Source organism: Larimichthys crocea, chromosome XIII, assembly GCF_000972845.2.
Source record: "Larimichthys crocea isolate SSNF chromosome XIII, L_crocea_2.0, whole genome shotgun sequence".
NCBI lineage: Eukaryota > Metazoa > Chordata > Actinopteri > Sciaenidae > Larimichthys > Larimichthys crocea.
In genome coordinates, this window is record NC_040023.1 from 42566225 (window position 1) to 42578872 (window position 12648).

A 12648-nucleotide genomic window follows, 5' to 3' on the forward strand; every position below is an offset into this window, starting at 1 on the left:
CATCATCAAAAATATAAAGAACATATGCGGCAGCAGTGTCATTTTACTACACGTGTGTGTTGGACTGCTGCAGCAAACCCCTACATCTATCATTGGTATGTGTCACCTTCCTCTGCTTCCCTTTGTGTATCATCCCCTCTCCTCTCCTGTTTCCTGTGTCCTGACCGGTTGTCATGACCACCGTTACCAAGGAGAGCAGCGGCTACAGAAGAAAGGAAACCTGAACCACGGATCTTGATGCCATGATATTTTATTCATGGCACACCAAGGTTCAGTGTAATGCAGATGGAGTGAGCAGTCTTGGGTAGAAGGGACATTTCTGAATATGAAGACAAAGAGGTGCTGTCAGAGCCCTGTTTGTTCTACTCCTACAGCTGGTTACTTACATATAAGAGAGTAGATTCCCTACCTGCTATTATCAACCTGCTAATGTTTCGGACAACATAACATTGAAATGACGTGAAACAATAAAGATTAAACCCCAAATATTGTAAGAATTCAGGGTTTTGTCATTTCCTTTGTCAACATCCAACATGTGACTTTTTTTTTTTTTTACCTGTTTCTGTTCAGCGTTTCAAACCACAGTTGTTGTCAGAGAAAACCTTTTGTGAAGCAGTTTCTCTCTTTCATTGCAGACCAAAAGGACAAGAGAAAGCTATTTTTTGTGAAAGCTCCTTTAAATACATGCGAGTGTGTATTTGTATGAAACAACACAAAGTGTGTAATCCTCATTGTAGAGGCCCCCTCCATGTTGTCTTTGTGTTAACTGATCCACCTACAGACAGCTCTCCATCCTCGTCCATCCCTCCCTCCCTCCTTTTGTTGTCTCACCCTCTTTTGCCCTCTCCCTCCCTCCCTCCCTCCCTCCCTCCCTCCCTCTTGCATCGCTGTTTTTTTTTCTGGGGTTCAGTGCTGCTTTCGCAGGTTTGACTGTCAGCAGTGGTACTGAAGATGGGAAGGAGTGAACTGACGCTTTATTTACCCAGAAATCTGACCACACTGCCTTGATTTGTTATTTATACCCTTACTGGAACCAAACTGACCCATTTTGGGCTGCGTTGCCACTAAAGGAAGCGGTTGGGGGGAGGGTGAAGCCGAGCGGCGGCTGAAGTGGCCTCGTCAAGGCTTGGTCCTTAGCACCGTTTTTCAGTCAACAAGGACACTTCAGCTGGCAACAGCAGCAGTGTCTGCTGACGAGTCCTGCGGACTGTTTTCCTCTGGAAAGCTGCGCTAAAAACCTGGTTAAATAAGTGACTGAAATAAGAGACCAACAGCTGATGATTCTTCTCTACAGGAAGTTTGTTTCATTAGTTCCGTGAGGACTAAACACTGGATTTCTGTTGACTAAGAGGTAAAAACCTATGCTGTGTTTTTGTTAGGTGTCGACAAGCCTTGCTGTGACAGGATACAGTCATAGCAGCATCAGTGGCCTTGAACCTAGGTATCAGGTTATATCAGGCTGATCCATCTCGGTAAGGCTACACCAAAGCAGGAGTGTGACACTGAAATACACAGCAGCTCAACAATTTTCCCCCTGGGTTTGAACCAGAGCTGAAGCCAAGGAACCACTTCCACAAAAAATTTGAAGAAAAAGCCTGGCTGAGATCCATTTCATCCACAGGGCCTGGACCGTGAAGCCTGATCGATCCCGCTTTTGTGCTCTGCCACAGGTCGCAGCACAACTATCGTCTACTCAATAATGCATTGAGTCAAACTCAGGAATGAAAAGGAGGAGAAAGTGTGCAATCCTCTGATCCTTTTGGAAAGGTGGACGACTGTCCAGAGAAAACGAGCGATTGCTTCTGGATAACGCAGCGGATCAAGGGCATGTGGAAGTGAAAGCAGTGAACAAATGTTGAAGAGGAAAAGAAAAAGAGAAGAAAATGGATGCTGACAAAGTGACATTGGGGCAAAGACCATAGGAAGTTTGATCAAAACAGAGAGGAAGGGTGCAAGTGGACTTTAAAGAGTAAAAAGAAGACGATCTGCCCATAGAAGCAACTGTAGAAGACAAAGAGGAACCAAGGAGGTCATCATGGTGAACACTGGCATGCAGCTGATCAGCTTCACCTGCGCGGTGACTGGCTGGATCATGGCGATCGCTGTCACGGCCTTGCCCCAGTGGAAGGTCTCGGCCTTCATCGGCAGCAACATCCTGACCTCAGAGATCAAGTGGGAAGGTATCTGGATGAACTGTATCTATCAGACCACTGGTCACATGCAATGTAAGACATATGACTCCATGCTGGCGCTGCCTCCGGACATCCAGGCGGCTCGCGCCCTCATGTGTCTGGCCATCTTTATGGGTTGGCTTTCCTGCACCGTGTCCTGCTGTGGCATGAAGTGCACCACCTGCGCCGGGGACGACCGCCGGGCCAAGGCAGGTATCGCACTCGCAGGTGGGGTTCTCTTTATTCTGACTGGCCTGTGTGTGCTGATTCCTGTTTCCTGGACTGCTAACACCGTCGTCCAGGATTTCTACAACCCCAACGTGCCCTTGATGCACAAAAGAGAGCTGGGCCAAGCTATTTATCTGGGCTGGGCAGCTGCAGTCATTCTTATGATCAGTGGAGCCGTGTTGAGCAGCACCTGCCCCCTCATGGAGAGGGGTGGGAGGTACCGCAGGGGCTATATAGGCCGGAGCTTTGCTAATTCGCCTGCCTCAGCACCAGACCCCCCAAAACCCATCACATCAAATAGTCTACCATTAAAGGAGTATGTATAAGAAGAGAAGGAAGGAGCAGCAGCAGGTGGAGATGAAGGAGGCTGCAGAGTTGATGCTGTTAAAAACTCTAAGTCTGTGTATTTGAAGCTATAAATTGAAATCTATATATTTATTAATATATTCATCGTATATTTTGCTTATTTTGTAAATCTCTTTGTAATGTTAAACTTGTATCATCACTTCAAAACATTCACGTTTGTTTGACATTTGACACTTACTGCACGGTGATTTGCAGTAGTGCCTGAAGAAAGCCCGTTATCGTTAAATCGGCAGCAGTGACAGAGAGAGCACGGCTGTTCGGCGGCTTTTATGATGGCCTGTGTTGTGAAGATTGCAGTGATTTCTTCAGCAGTTATTCTGTGACAATGTCATTACCTCGAGTGTGCCTACATCCAAAGTGTGAAATAAAACAAGTTTGTTAAAGCGTGCTTCACAAACTGCGTTTTGCAACCGACTTTATCCGTGTGTGTGCTGCTTGTTCTCAGAAATACATTTATTTTGTCATAAGTCAAGTATGACATGGTTCCAATTGGGCCTTTTTTGTGGAAGAATGCATCTTGTGCAATGTTTTAAATTCCTCTTCATCTTGAATTATCAAAGTCTGGTACATGCACACACTTTCCACCCAAGAACAGTTCTTTTTCCTAAAATCCACAGGAAATGTCCACCTGAGGTACACGTCAAAGAAACGATTCACAGGCTGCTCAGACTTCAGTTCACTTCCATTCTCTTCACTGGGATTCAACAAAGAAGGACACTTTGCAAAGTGTATCTGAAAGAATACAGAGAAATAATTAGTTCACCTACAGAGCACCTCATAATTAACATTCACCCACACTGTGAGCACAAAAGACAGGCAGCTTTTATAGATTTGGTCCAGCATAAGTCTCTGATCAGCTTGTATTAAAACAACTTATATAAACTGACATTAGTCCAAATGATGTCAAATCATGTGCCAGGCTATGTGAAAAGTTGATTTCTTGGCCTAAAATCTGTTCCTTTTATCAGAAATTACAATAATAATTAAAAGAATATTGGAAAACATGATGCACTGGCACAGGAAAAGGCCAGGGTTAAAAGTCACGACACAACATTTTGATGTAAACAGACTTTGGGGATTTTTAAAACCTTGATTTTTAAAAAAACGAAACAAAACAGGTATTTCTTTCTTCAGCCCCACAGACATGACTTCATAGTTTGCTAATTTTTCACGGTAATAAAGAAAACATGATAGTATGGACTGCAACAAATAGTTGTGTCAAGCTGTTTCTCTCTTACATGCTGTAATCATCAGACCGGACACACCGAGCAGCATTACAATGAACTTAGATCACACAACACGTTACACTTTACCTGTGATGCAGTCTTCTGCACTGGGAGACTCTAAGGATTTCCATCTTTTGGGAGCAGACTCTAAACTGGAGAGATCGTCTGCCCTCAGAGTCTGCAGCAGAGTCTTCCTCCTCAGAAATCTGAACAAAGGAGTTAAGGGGGAAAAAGACAGAAACAGAACAGAAACTCGACCCAGTGCAGACAGGAACAGAGAGGATACTGTTGTCGATAGTGACACTCAGCATCCTGCAGCCACTGCAGCATGTCACAGAGTGATGGGGTGATGGCCAAGCGCTCCGTCATAGTGAGCAGGTCCAGACTGTCTGTGTTCTGCTCATAGACCTGCAGGACTGCAGACACCTGGTTACTGATGGAGTCTCTGACAGACTGAAGAGAAGACCTGAAAGAAAGAGGGGGGGGTGGAAAGACAGCACGGGTACATTGTGTCAACATCTTGTTTAAAAGCCGTTTTCATCTGCTGTTGTGCTCACATGGAGCATATTGTGTCTAATCTCACGTCACACCATCAGGTACCTACATCTTCTCATTGATTTTGCTCAGTACGGTGTCCGTGGCTTGTAGGAGCTTGAAGCGCAGCCGCTCCTGCAGGTCAGGGAAGTCTCTGAGCGGGGTGTTGGACAGCTGGACGTTGGACAGCGCTCTGGACTGCTCCGCCAGATTCCCGAAAGAGTCCATGAGAGGGCTGCACTCCGCCAGCACGCTGCTCCATACGTCCTGACTGTTTTCAAGACTGTGGAAGCTTTTCCTCAGAGCCTGCTGGAGTGACAGGAGAGCAGGTTTGGACATGAGCTGACCACGCGTGCAACAACCAAGGCCTCGGTGTGTTTGAATAGATACAGACTGCGGGCGGAGCAGCTTTTTGAAAGTCTGCTAACATTAGCTGCTAATATGCTACCATGTTGCCTGGATTCATTTCCGTTTTCCTCCTGATGTAAACACTGACGTTCGACGCTGTGATTGGCCGAGAGCCTGTTCTTCTCGACGAAACGCAAACACGCGCTCTAATTGGCTGATACTGCGCGTGGCCCCTCCTCGCGCGGTGATTTGAAAAAGGCTTTGTGGCGGAAGAGTGTGTGTCCGCGCGAGGAGGAACATCATCAGGTATTTTAACCTTTATGAAATATATAGCAACATTTATTAAACGTGCGTGCGTGTGTGTGAACGAATACAGAAAGTCAGGCCAAAGGCGGGAAAAGCTAGTTATCTTGCTAACTAGCAGGAGAAGTGACGTAAGCATGAACTGTTAGCCTGCTAACGTTAGAGAGCTCGTTAGCCTCCTGTCGACAGTTTGAAATCCTCCCGGTGTAACGTGCTCATATCACCGTCCACCGTGTTGCTAAATAACGTTCTTTCCCGCTGCCTGTCCACACAGTCATGGCTCCCAGGAAGAGGACCACCAAACAGCGGAAAAACAACCCCAAGACGGCCAAACTCGAGGCTTTCCTGGAGGACTTCGACAGCGAGGGTGAATATGTTCTCCACACCGTGTCCATCGATCATCGATCAACACTGCGCTGTGTGAAGCAGGGCTCTATAGACAGATTCACGGTGACCAACAGTTCGAGCAGGCTCACAGTATATTGCTGGGATCCCTCAGACCTTACCAGTGGAATGGCCTACAGATAAAGGAGAAGTAGGGATGGGCGATATGGACTAAAAGATTTATCCCGATAATTTCTAGTATTTATCACGGTAACACGAATACAAATGACGATAAATAAACACCAATTCATTCAATCTTAATCTTTTTGACTCTTAATCTATCACCAAAATAATAATAATGGCTAGGGGTAGCTGGTGGTTGCTGTGGGCGTGTCTATACCTGCTGAATGTAACCGCTGTGAAACAATCAGGAAATCACTTTTTATTTCTCTGATTAATAACAGCTTTATCAAGGCCAGTGCTCACTCTCTGTTATTGTCTGTCTCTCTCTCTCCTCTCTCGTTCGCTTGCTCGCTCGCTCGCTCTCTAATCATTGGACACAAATCAAATTAAACTTCTTCTTGTCATTATATTTTGCGGCGTAACTTGCGAGTCAGACTCAGATTTAGAAGCTCGTACATGAAATGAACAAAGTGAGAACACACACAGGTAGATGATCAGAGTTTAGTCTGTGAATCCACCTGGATAGTCTACTTCAGAGACATTTCAGGCTGTCTGTGGAGGTTCGACCGATCTGAGTGTCTGATTGGCGGCCGAAGCATGAGGAAAGGGCTCCTCACTATGAGGAAAGAGCTCCTCGCTGTAAGGAAAGAGCTCCTCACTATGAGGAAAGAGCGCCTCGCTGTGAGGAAAGAGCTCCTCGCTTCCCGGCGTATCTGCCACGCCTTCCGCCATGTTTGTCAATATGTGTGTTGGGCTGCTAGTGTGTGGCGCACATATATACGTCATCAATGGGAATTTATCGTGGGATGACGTATTTTTATCGTGGGGAATGTTTTTGACGATATATCGTAAACAACAATATATCGCACATTCCTAGATGAAAGTCAAATGATACATTGTCATACAGCAGAATAACTACTATTAAAATTTTTTTATTAAGTTTTACATCTTTCAAGATTAAACTAAGAGAACAGTGGAAAAAAATTACATAAATACATAACAAGCCCCGGACAGACATCAGTCCATGCTCAATATGTTAAGCAGTCCATTTACCAAGAAACAACCACTATACTGTTGTTGTCCCATGTGAAATATGTAAATATGTGAAATAATACAGTCTTAAAACCTATTTTTTATTATATTCATCAGTATCATTTGTGATACTATAGGATATTCTTTAAAAAGCAGCTACTTTACCTAACTCCGTGAGCCCAACCGTTGCTTAATTCTGTGAAGGATCCACTGAATTTGGTTAGTAAAGCACTGTGACCAAGATAAACACTGAGTCTGAAAAGGAAACACAGCAGTGCTCTGTAAGGACAGGCTGTGATGGTGATACTGTCTGTAACATGTCTGCCATTGTACAGGTCAACATGCAAGTTCATCATTGTGAAGCCAATTTTAACTTTTATATAAACCTCTAGGTAGCAGCCCAGCATCACTAACACCTGTTCTGTTTTCAGTGAAGACCAGAGTCGGACAACTGAAAGAGAAGTTTAACCAGCTGCTCAAAGATGTTGACAACAGCTACAACATGGCACTAATTAAGCTCCCCAAGGCTGTCAGGCAAACTACCTGGTTGGAACATTGCAGTATGTTGACACAAGCTCTAATGAAAGCCAAATCTCAATGTATGAACATTGTTTTCAGGAATATCAGAGTGTGCTGGTCTCACAAACAAAAAACAGAACTGTTCCATTCATACATTTTGTCTTGAAGCATCATTAAATGAAAAGCATGTACCCCTCTCTCTGTAGAGCCTGACAAACCAAAGTCTCCAGAAGTGGATAATGTAAAGGTGAGTTGAGGAGCTGTGTATCTCATGTCACGATTCAGTGTGTCACAGAACGTCTTTGGGTTACACTGTACTGTGTTAAACCTTCACAGAGAGAAGAGGAAGCTGCTATTGTTGAGAGTGTTGTGGCTGAGGACCACGCAGTTCTTCTAAAATCAGTCAAGAAAAGTATGTTCATCAACAACTATGACTACTTTTTGATGGGTGGACCGAACATGTCCAAATTTTGTCCAGTCAAGAATTTCAGGTTAAAAAAAAAAAACCCCTAAAATGTACTTTTGAAGTTTCATCTCAGTCATTTTTCTCTCCAACCTACAGCGTCAAAGAAAAAAGCCAAGTCCAGCTCAGAGGATGAAAACACCCCGGGCACCACGAGGAAGGTAATGGATTTTCAAAAACAATGTTTGATCATAAATAATATCCAGAGCTGATGGTTTCTATAGAATGTCATTTACTTTGTCTGACATGGTGTTTAACGGCTTGTTCCTTTTATTCAGGGGAAAGCAACAAGGAAACCACCAACTACATCAAAAAGGGCGAAGGCGCTGTCAGTCAGCAAGCAGAACACCTCCATCAGGCGGTAAGGCTGGTCTCTTTTTTTCTCTGTCTTCCACTCTCTTATGTTCAGTAGCCCAATAACAACATTCTAACACGTCTCTGTCTAAATTCAGATCAACCCGGAAGCCGCTGGTCACTCCTGCCAGGAGTATGCTGGATTCTTCTTTGATGATGGGCGCTACTCCCCTTATCACCCCACGCTTCGACCCAAGGTAAGCAGCCCTTATAGTTACACTGCCACAGTTTCTGTGTTAAAATACTACTACTATTACAGTGGTCCCTCATTTATCGCGGGGGATACGTTCTAAAAATAACGCGCAATAAACAAAATCCGCGAAGTAAGTTTTACAATTATCCATGTTTTAAGGCCGTAAAACCCCTAACCACACACTTTTATACACCTTTTTACACGCATTTTGTACAGTACTCCCTTAGTTAATCAGGACGCAGAACACATGTGCGGTTCTCCCTTAGCCAATTTAGGACGCAGAACACAACGCGCGTTCATACTGTACAGTACGCTGTAAAAAAAAGCATGCAAAATTACACAAAAAAAAATCCGCGAAACAACAAGTCCGCAAAAAGTGAACCGCGTTATAGCGAGGGACGACTGTACATCCCTGTAAACTGATGCAGCATATCATATTCTATTATGTGTCAATTATGTCTCTGAAATACAGTGAAAGTAAAGTGGTGAATAAATAATACTCACAGTGTATGCTTAATTTCCCTAAGGCTTCCTAAGACCCCCGCTGTGAGAGTTCCTCGCCACAAAGAGAGGGTCTACAGCATTTCAGTCAACGGCTCTCCCATCGCAGCAGGAAATGAGGACATCGTCATCAACGTCCCCATTGGCAACGGAGAGGTGAGTGCACAGTTAGCTAGGCTCAGACTTTAGGAGCCCACAGGACAAAATTTTATGTTTTTTATGAGGAATGATGGTAAGAAACAAAGACCATTTTAAAATGAGATATTTGTCAGAGACCTTCAAGTCCTTCGGTCCTTATTGGAGAATTTGACTGAAGAACCTCTCTGGACGTTGGATCTGATGTCTTATGATGTGTTTTTCCAGAGCGTTCAGCTATTGGGCAGTCAGATGGACTCAGTGGACCTGTCGCTACTGGATGAAACTGCTCTGAAGAGCATTCGGCTGCTGCAGGTATATCGATCACTACTGAAGGACAACATTTGTGTCCAAGCATTTTGTTTAGCATGAGCTGTGAGATATTGTATCTGCTTTTATTCTCATGTTTTTTTCCCTTCCTGACAGAATCGCCTTACGACACTGTGTGGGACTTCAGAGTGACCTGAACGTCTGCTGTTGACTTATATAAACTTTATCTTCATTTTTAAGCTTTGCAACCTTACCTGAAGCGTGGTGTTTTTTTTTTTTGTTTGTTTGTTTTTACTGATAGCAACATAGACAGGTTCTTCAAATGACACGTGTTGTCAGAATTTAGTCTTTCTGGATGTAGTTTTCTTTACCTCAACACATTCACTGGATTCATCCTTTTAATGAAAGCTGTCAAATGTATCGATGTATTCCACAATTTTACTCATTCACTTTGTAAAATAGTTAACAGTTTAACTCCTTTCATCTTTAATTTTTGTGTGGTTGATTTTTGCTACCTTTCTAACATTAGGCTTTATCCTTTTTGGGAATTGGGCCTAATGTCTCTCAGCCTAGATTTTACTTGTTTTACAAGACTTGTAAGATTATTGACAGATCTGTAAATATGTTTCACTGTTTATTCTTTGTTTTGAATGTACGCTTTAATCCTCCTTTTTTATTTTATCAGCAATCCTGTTTCTGTAAATCATCTTACAGTAAAACCATGTATATAGATGCACTTTTCTACTCATGCAGAACTGATAAAGGATTTTGACACAGCCCTAAGTTTGTGATGATTTATTTGGAATTAAAATGTGTTGATTGGTAAGAGTGTGGATGAGTATCTGATCACAAGAAACCATGTTCTAATAATTATTTAAAATGCTGTAATTGTTACAGTTTACTGGACAACTAGTGTCACCAAGCTGTACCTCTGCATGGTGACCAGTTGGTGGCAGCATTTCACAATATACTTCTTGTGAAACGCTGCCAACTCCTAGAGAGACCTTCCCCTCTGAGTGTTCGGCTTTCTGTCTGGAAGAAAAATGGCTCTGTCTTAGTATTCAGGAAGAGTCTTAAGCGGTACTAAACCTCAGTTTTGATATTTGTACTCTTTGATATAGTTTCATTACATATTTACAGGCTAAATATCAATTTCAGTGTTTTCCTGTGCTGCACTACACTGCTGAGCTCTATTGACTTCATGGTGTTGGATGGGTTAATAAATGATGTAGTGGCTCTACAGTGTCGCTATCAGAGCTATGCACTTTGTTTTTGTATGCCATTTCCTCTATAGTTTAACAAACTCCTGATTTTGCTTATCTAAGCAGTACCTCTTGTCCTTTCCTTTACTTTGTTTACACAGAGGGACATTAGGTGATCACGTGACGTGCTGCTGGCAGAGAAACCTGCACTCTGACCTTCGGGGACATCATAACGTTGCCAATTAGAAGCTTGTTAAGCTTCGTTAGGCCTGATGAGCTCGTTAGGGTTTCCACCTGGGATGGTGAACTGGGTCAGACTGGGCCTCACCTTGGGCCCATGCAGACAAGCATAACTCTTCTCTGTTCCTGCTGGATTCACATACATCATATGCTACAAAGCCACAGTATGGGAACTCTGAACCCCCAGCTCAAGCTGGGCCTGGTCCCTTCCATCTGTATCCATCTACAGAGCTTTATCATCTGCTGTCTCTTACTGTGCAAAGTGTGTTGCAGAGGTAGAAAAAACAAACTCTGCATCCTTACAAACGACAGATGTTGTGGTCAGTGGTGCGTGCAGTTCAGCTCCCTCGTTAGTAGAGTACTGAGCCCTTGCGCACCTGCTCTACATGTCATAGAATTTTCCTAGTTTTGCCTCTGAATGGCTTGGATCCTTTTTTATTCTCTAGGTGGGTGGAAAATTGCCATTTTGTACAGATGGCTTGGTTTTCAGTAAGCACGCAGGCAGTGGCACGGTGACAGGTGCGGTATGGATGGGGCGGATTTTGAGGTCACAGAGCAACACTGCTACATAAATCATCCACTGAGATGTTCAGGATGAAGGACTGGAACCAGAGATAGTAGGAGATACAGTAGAGAGATGCTTCAGCAGAGAAAGAGAATAAGAATTAAAGGAGCACATTCTTGCTCAGAAAATTAGTTCAGCAAAGCAGGGATCCATATTTTTAAATTTACAGTGAATCATATGGCAGTATGTAATGATAAATGCAATGATAAATCCCCCAGTGAATATTAGAACTTCATTTTGCACAGTGCTTTGGTGTCTTTCAGCTCATTGTTTCAGTTCTACAACTCACAACTTCACAGTTTTGGTTCACACATCAAACCCATTTCTAGACAAAGCAGGCAGCTGTTGTCAGATAAACCTGACAAGCATACAGACTTTACATTAGCTGCTATAAGAAATAAAATCATTAGTTGAAGGCAGAGCTAAAAATAAAGGTAACATTGCATTTATATGGTTTGAGTGGCCAGAAATGGATTGCTAATGCGGTCCCTGTCTGGTGGATGTGATTTTTTGCTCATGATGTGTTTACGTCAGTGTTAAAATCATAACTACAAACCTCCAAGTCAGAAAAATAGAATGTATCTGCCTCGTAATTATAGTTCCAATTTGCAGATATTGAGATTTTCTGGCAGTCCGGATACTCACCTTAGCTACCTCAGCATCTTTTCTTTACCTTTCCTTTTGTCCCATTGTTCCACAATAGACCCCAGTCCCGTCTCTCAGCCCCTAACCTCACCCTTACACAACCTCACCTCACAGTTTCTCATTTACTAATTACCGAAATCTGGTATCACACACACACAGACACACACTCACACATACATGTGGCTGACGCATGAATGTGGTGTATTCCTCAGCTGTTCCCTCCCCAAACTGCTGGAGTCGTTGGTTAATTAAGCCCCCAGACCAGGGGAAACTGCCAAATTTCCTGCCAAGACGAATGAACTAGGCAGAGGCATGCTCTCATCGACAAACTAATTCTCTGGTGCGTCAAGGCCTCCTATAAATCCCATCCGTCAAGCACCGCCTAATCGAGTTATTCACGTGCCCACACCTCCGTCTGCCACTGTCTCTCATTCAATTCATACTGAGCCAGCTTGGGGTCGAGACTCATCTTTTGATAAGTTGGTTTGTCAGCACAAACCAAAAAAAAACATGTAAATGAATGCTTTGTTCTGTCTTCTCTGGTGATGGAGAGTTAGGAGGACACAAGCTGATGGTAAAGTGAGGTGGCAGACGGGAGGAAGAGTTAAATGGGACTGAACGGCCTCCACATGATGTATTCTGGGCATGTGTTCTTCTGGTGGCCAGCAGGGTCCTGATGGCGTTTTGATGGGCGGCCCCTCTGTCACTCAGGCACCCCTGACAATGGGCGGGTGGAGCGGAACATCTGCTGCCAAAATTTCCTGTGGAAATTAAGCCCTGAAAATAACGGGCCGCTCTGAGGAGAGGCAGGAGGTTAATACCATTTGCTGATTGCACAAACTTTTG

At 43.7% G+C, this 12648-nt stretch overlaps 3 protein-coding genes across 5 annotated transcripts; 2 read left to right on the plus strand and 1 right to left on the minus strand.

Annotated features, from left to right (window-relative positions):
* The first annotated feature begins 878 nt into the window (after positions 1-878).
* Positions 879-3350, plus strand: cldn35 (claudin 35). The gene has a single exon (XM_010734071.3). The coding sequence runs from the start codon at positions 2036-2038 to the stop codon at positions 2723-2725; it is 690 nt and encodes a 229-aa protein (XP_010732373.1). The 5' UTR covers positions 879-2035; the 3' UTR covers positions 2726-3350.
* Positions 3204-5076, minus strand: airim (AFG2 interacting ribosome maturation factor). Of its 2 annotated transcripts, XM_027287218.1 has the most exons (5): positions 4974-5076; positions 4596-4834; positions 4278-4457; positions 4079-4197; positions 3204-3497 (listed from the first exon to the last, which is right to left on the minus strand). In XM_027287218.1, the coding sequence occupies exons 1-5, from the start codon at positions 4989-4991 to the stop codon at positions 3457-3459; spliced, it is 597 nt and encodes a 198-aa protein (XP_027143019.1). In that variant the 5' UTR covers positions 4992-5076; the 3' UTR covers positions 3204-3456. The 2 variants fall into 2 exon arrangements, with proteins under 2 accessions (XP_027143019.1, XP_010732372.2); XM_010734070.3 differs by lacking the exon at positions 4974-5076 and having other exon boundaries at positions 4596-4898.
* cdca8 (cell division cycle associated 8) lies at positions 5064-9929 on the plus strand. 2 transcript variants are annotated; one of them, XM_010734068.3, is made up of 11 exons: positions 5064-5179; positions 5451-5543; positions 7147-7275; positions 7441-7481; positions 7571-7646; positions 7797-7858; positions 7976-8058; positions 8150-8248; positions 8772-8901; positions 9109-9195; positions 9307-9928. In XM_010734068.3, the coding sequence occupies exons 2-11, from the start codon at positions 5453-5455 to the stop codon at positions 9340-9342; spliced, it is 834 nt and encodes a 277-aa protein (XP_010732370.2). In that variant the 5' UTR covers positions 5064-5179; positions 5451-5452; the 3' UTR covers positions 9343-9928. The 2 variants fall into 2 exon arrangements, with proteins under 2 accessions (XP_010732370.2, XP_027143018.1); XM_027287217.1 differs by lacking the exon at positions 5064-5179 and adding an exon at positions 5203-5307 and having other exon boundaries at positions 9307-9929.
* Positions 9930-12648: the final 2719 nt, after the last annotated feature.

Excerpts from the sequence above, each read along its gene's own strand:
- cldn35 (XM_010734071.3), top strand. The coding sequence starts at position 2,036 with ATGGTGAACACTGGCATGCAGCTGATCAGCTTCACCTGCGCGGTGACT.
- airim (XM_010734070.3), bottom strand. The coding sequence starts at position 4,864 with ATGTCCAAACCTGCTCTCCTGTCACTCCAGCAGGCTCTGAGGAAAAGC. Across the intron at positions 4,458-4,595 it reads AGCAAAATCAATGAGAAGAT|GTCTTCTCTTCAGTCTGTCA; the intron begins GTAGGTACCTGA and ends TCTTTCTTTCAG. Across the intron at positions 3,498-4,078 it reads TGCAGAAGACTGCATCACAG|ATACACTTTGCAAAGTGTCC; the intron begins GTAAAGTGTAAC and ends GTATTCTTTCAG.
- cdca8 (XM_010734068.3), top strand. The coding sequence starts at position 5,453 with ATGGCTCCCAGGAAGAGGACCACCAAACAGCGGAAAAACAACCCCAAG. Across the intron at positions 7,276-7,440 it reads TACCTGGTTGGAACATTGCA|AGCCTGACAAACCAAAGTCT; the intron begins GTATGTTGACAC and ends CTCTCTCTGTAG. Across the intron at positions 7,482-7,570 it reads CAGAAGTGGATAATGTAAAG|AGAGAAGAGGAAGCTGCTAT; the intron begins GTGAGTTGAGGA and ends AAACCTTCACAG.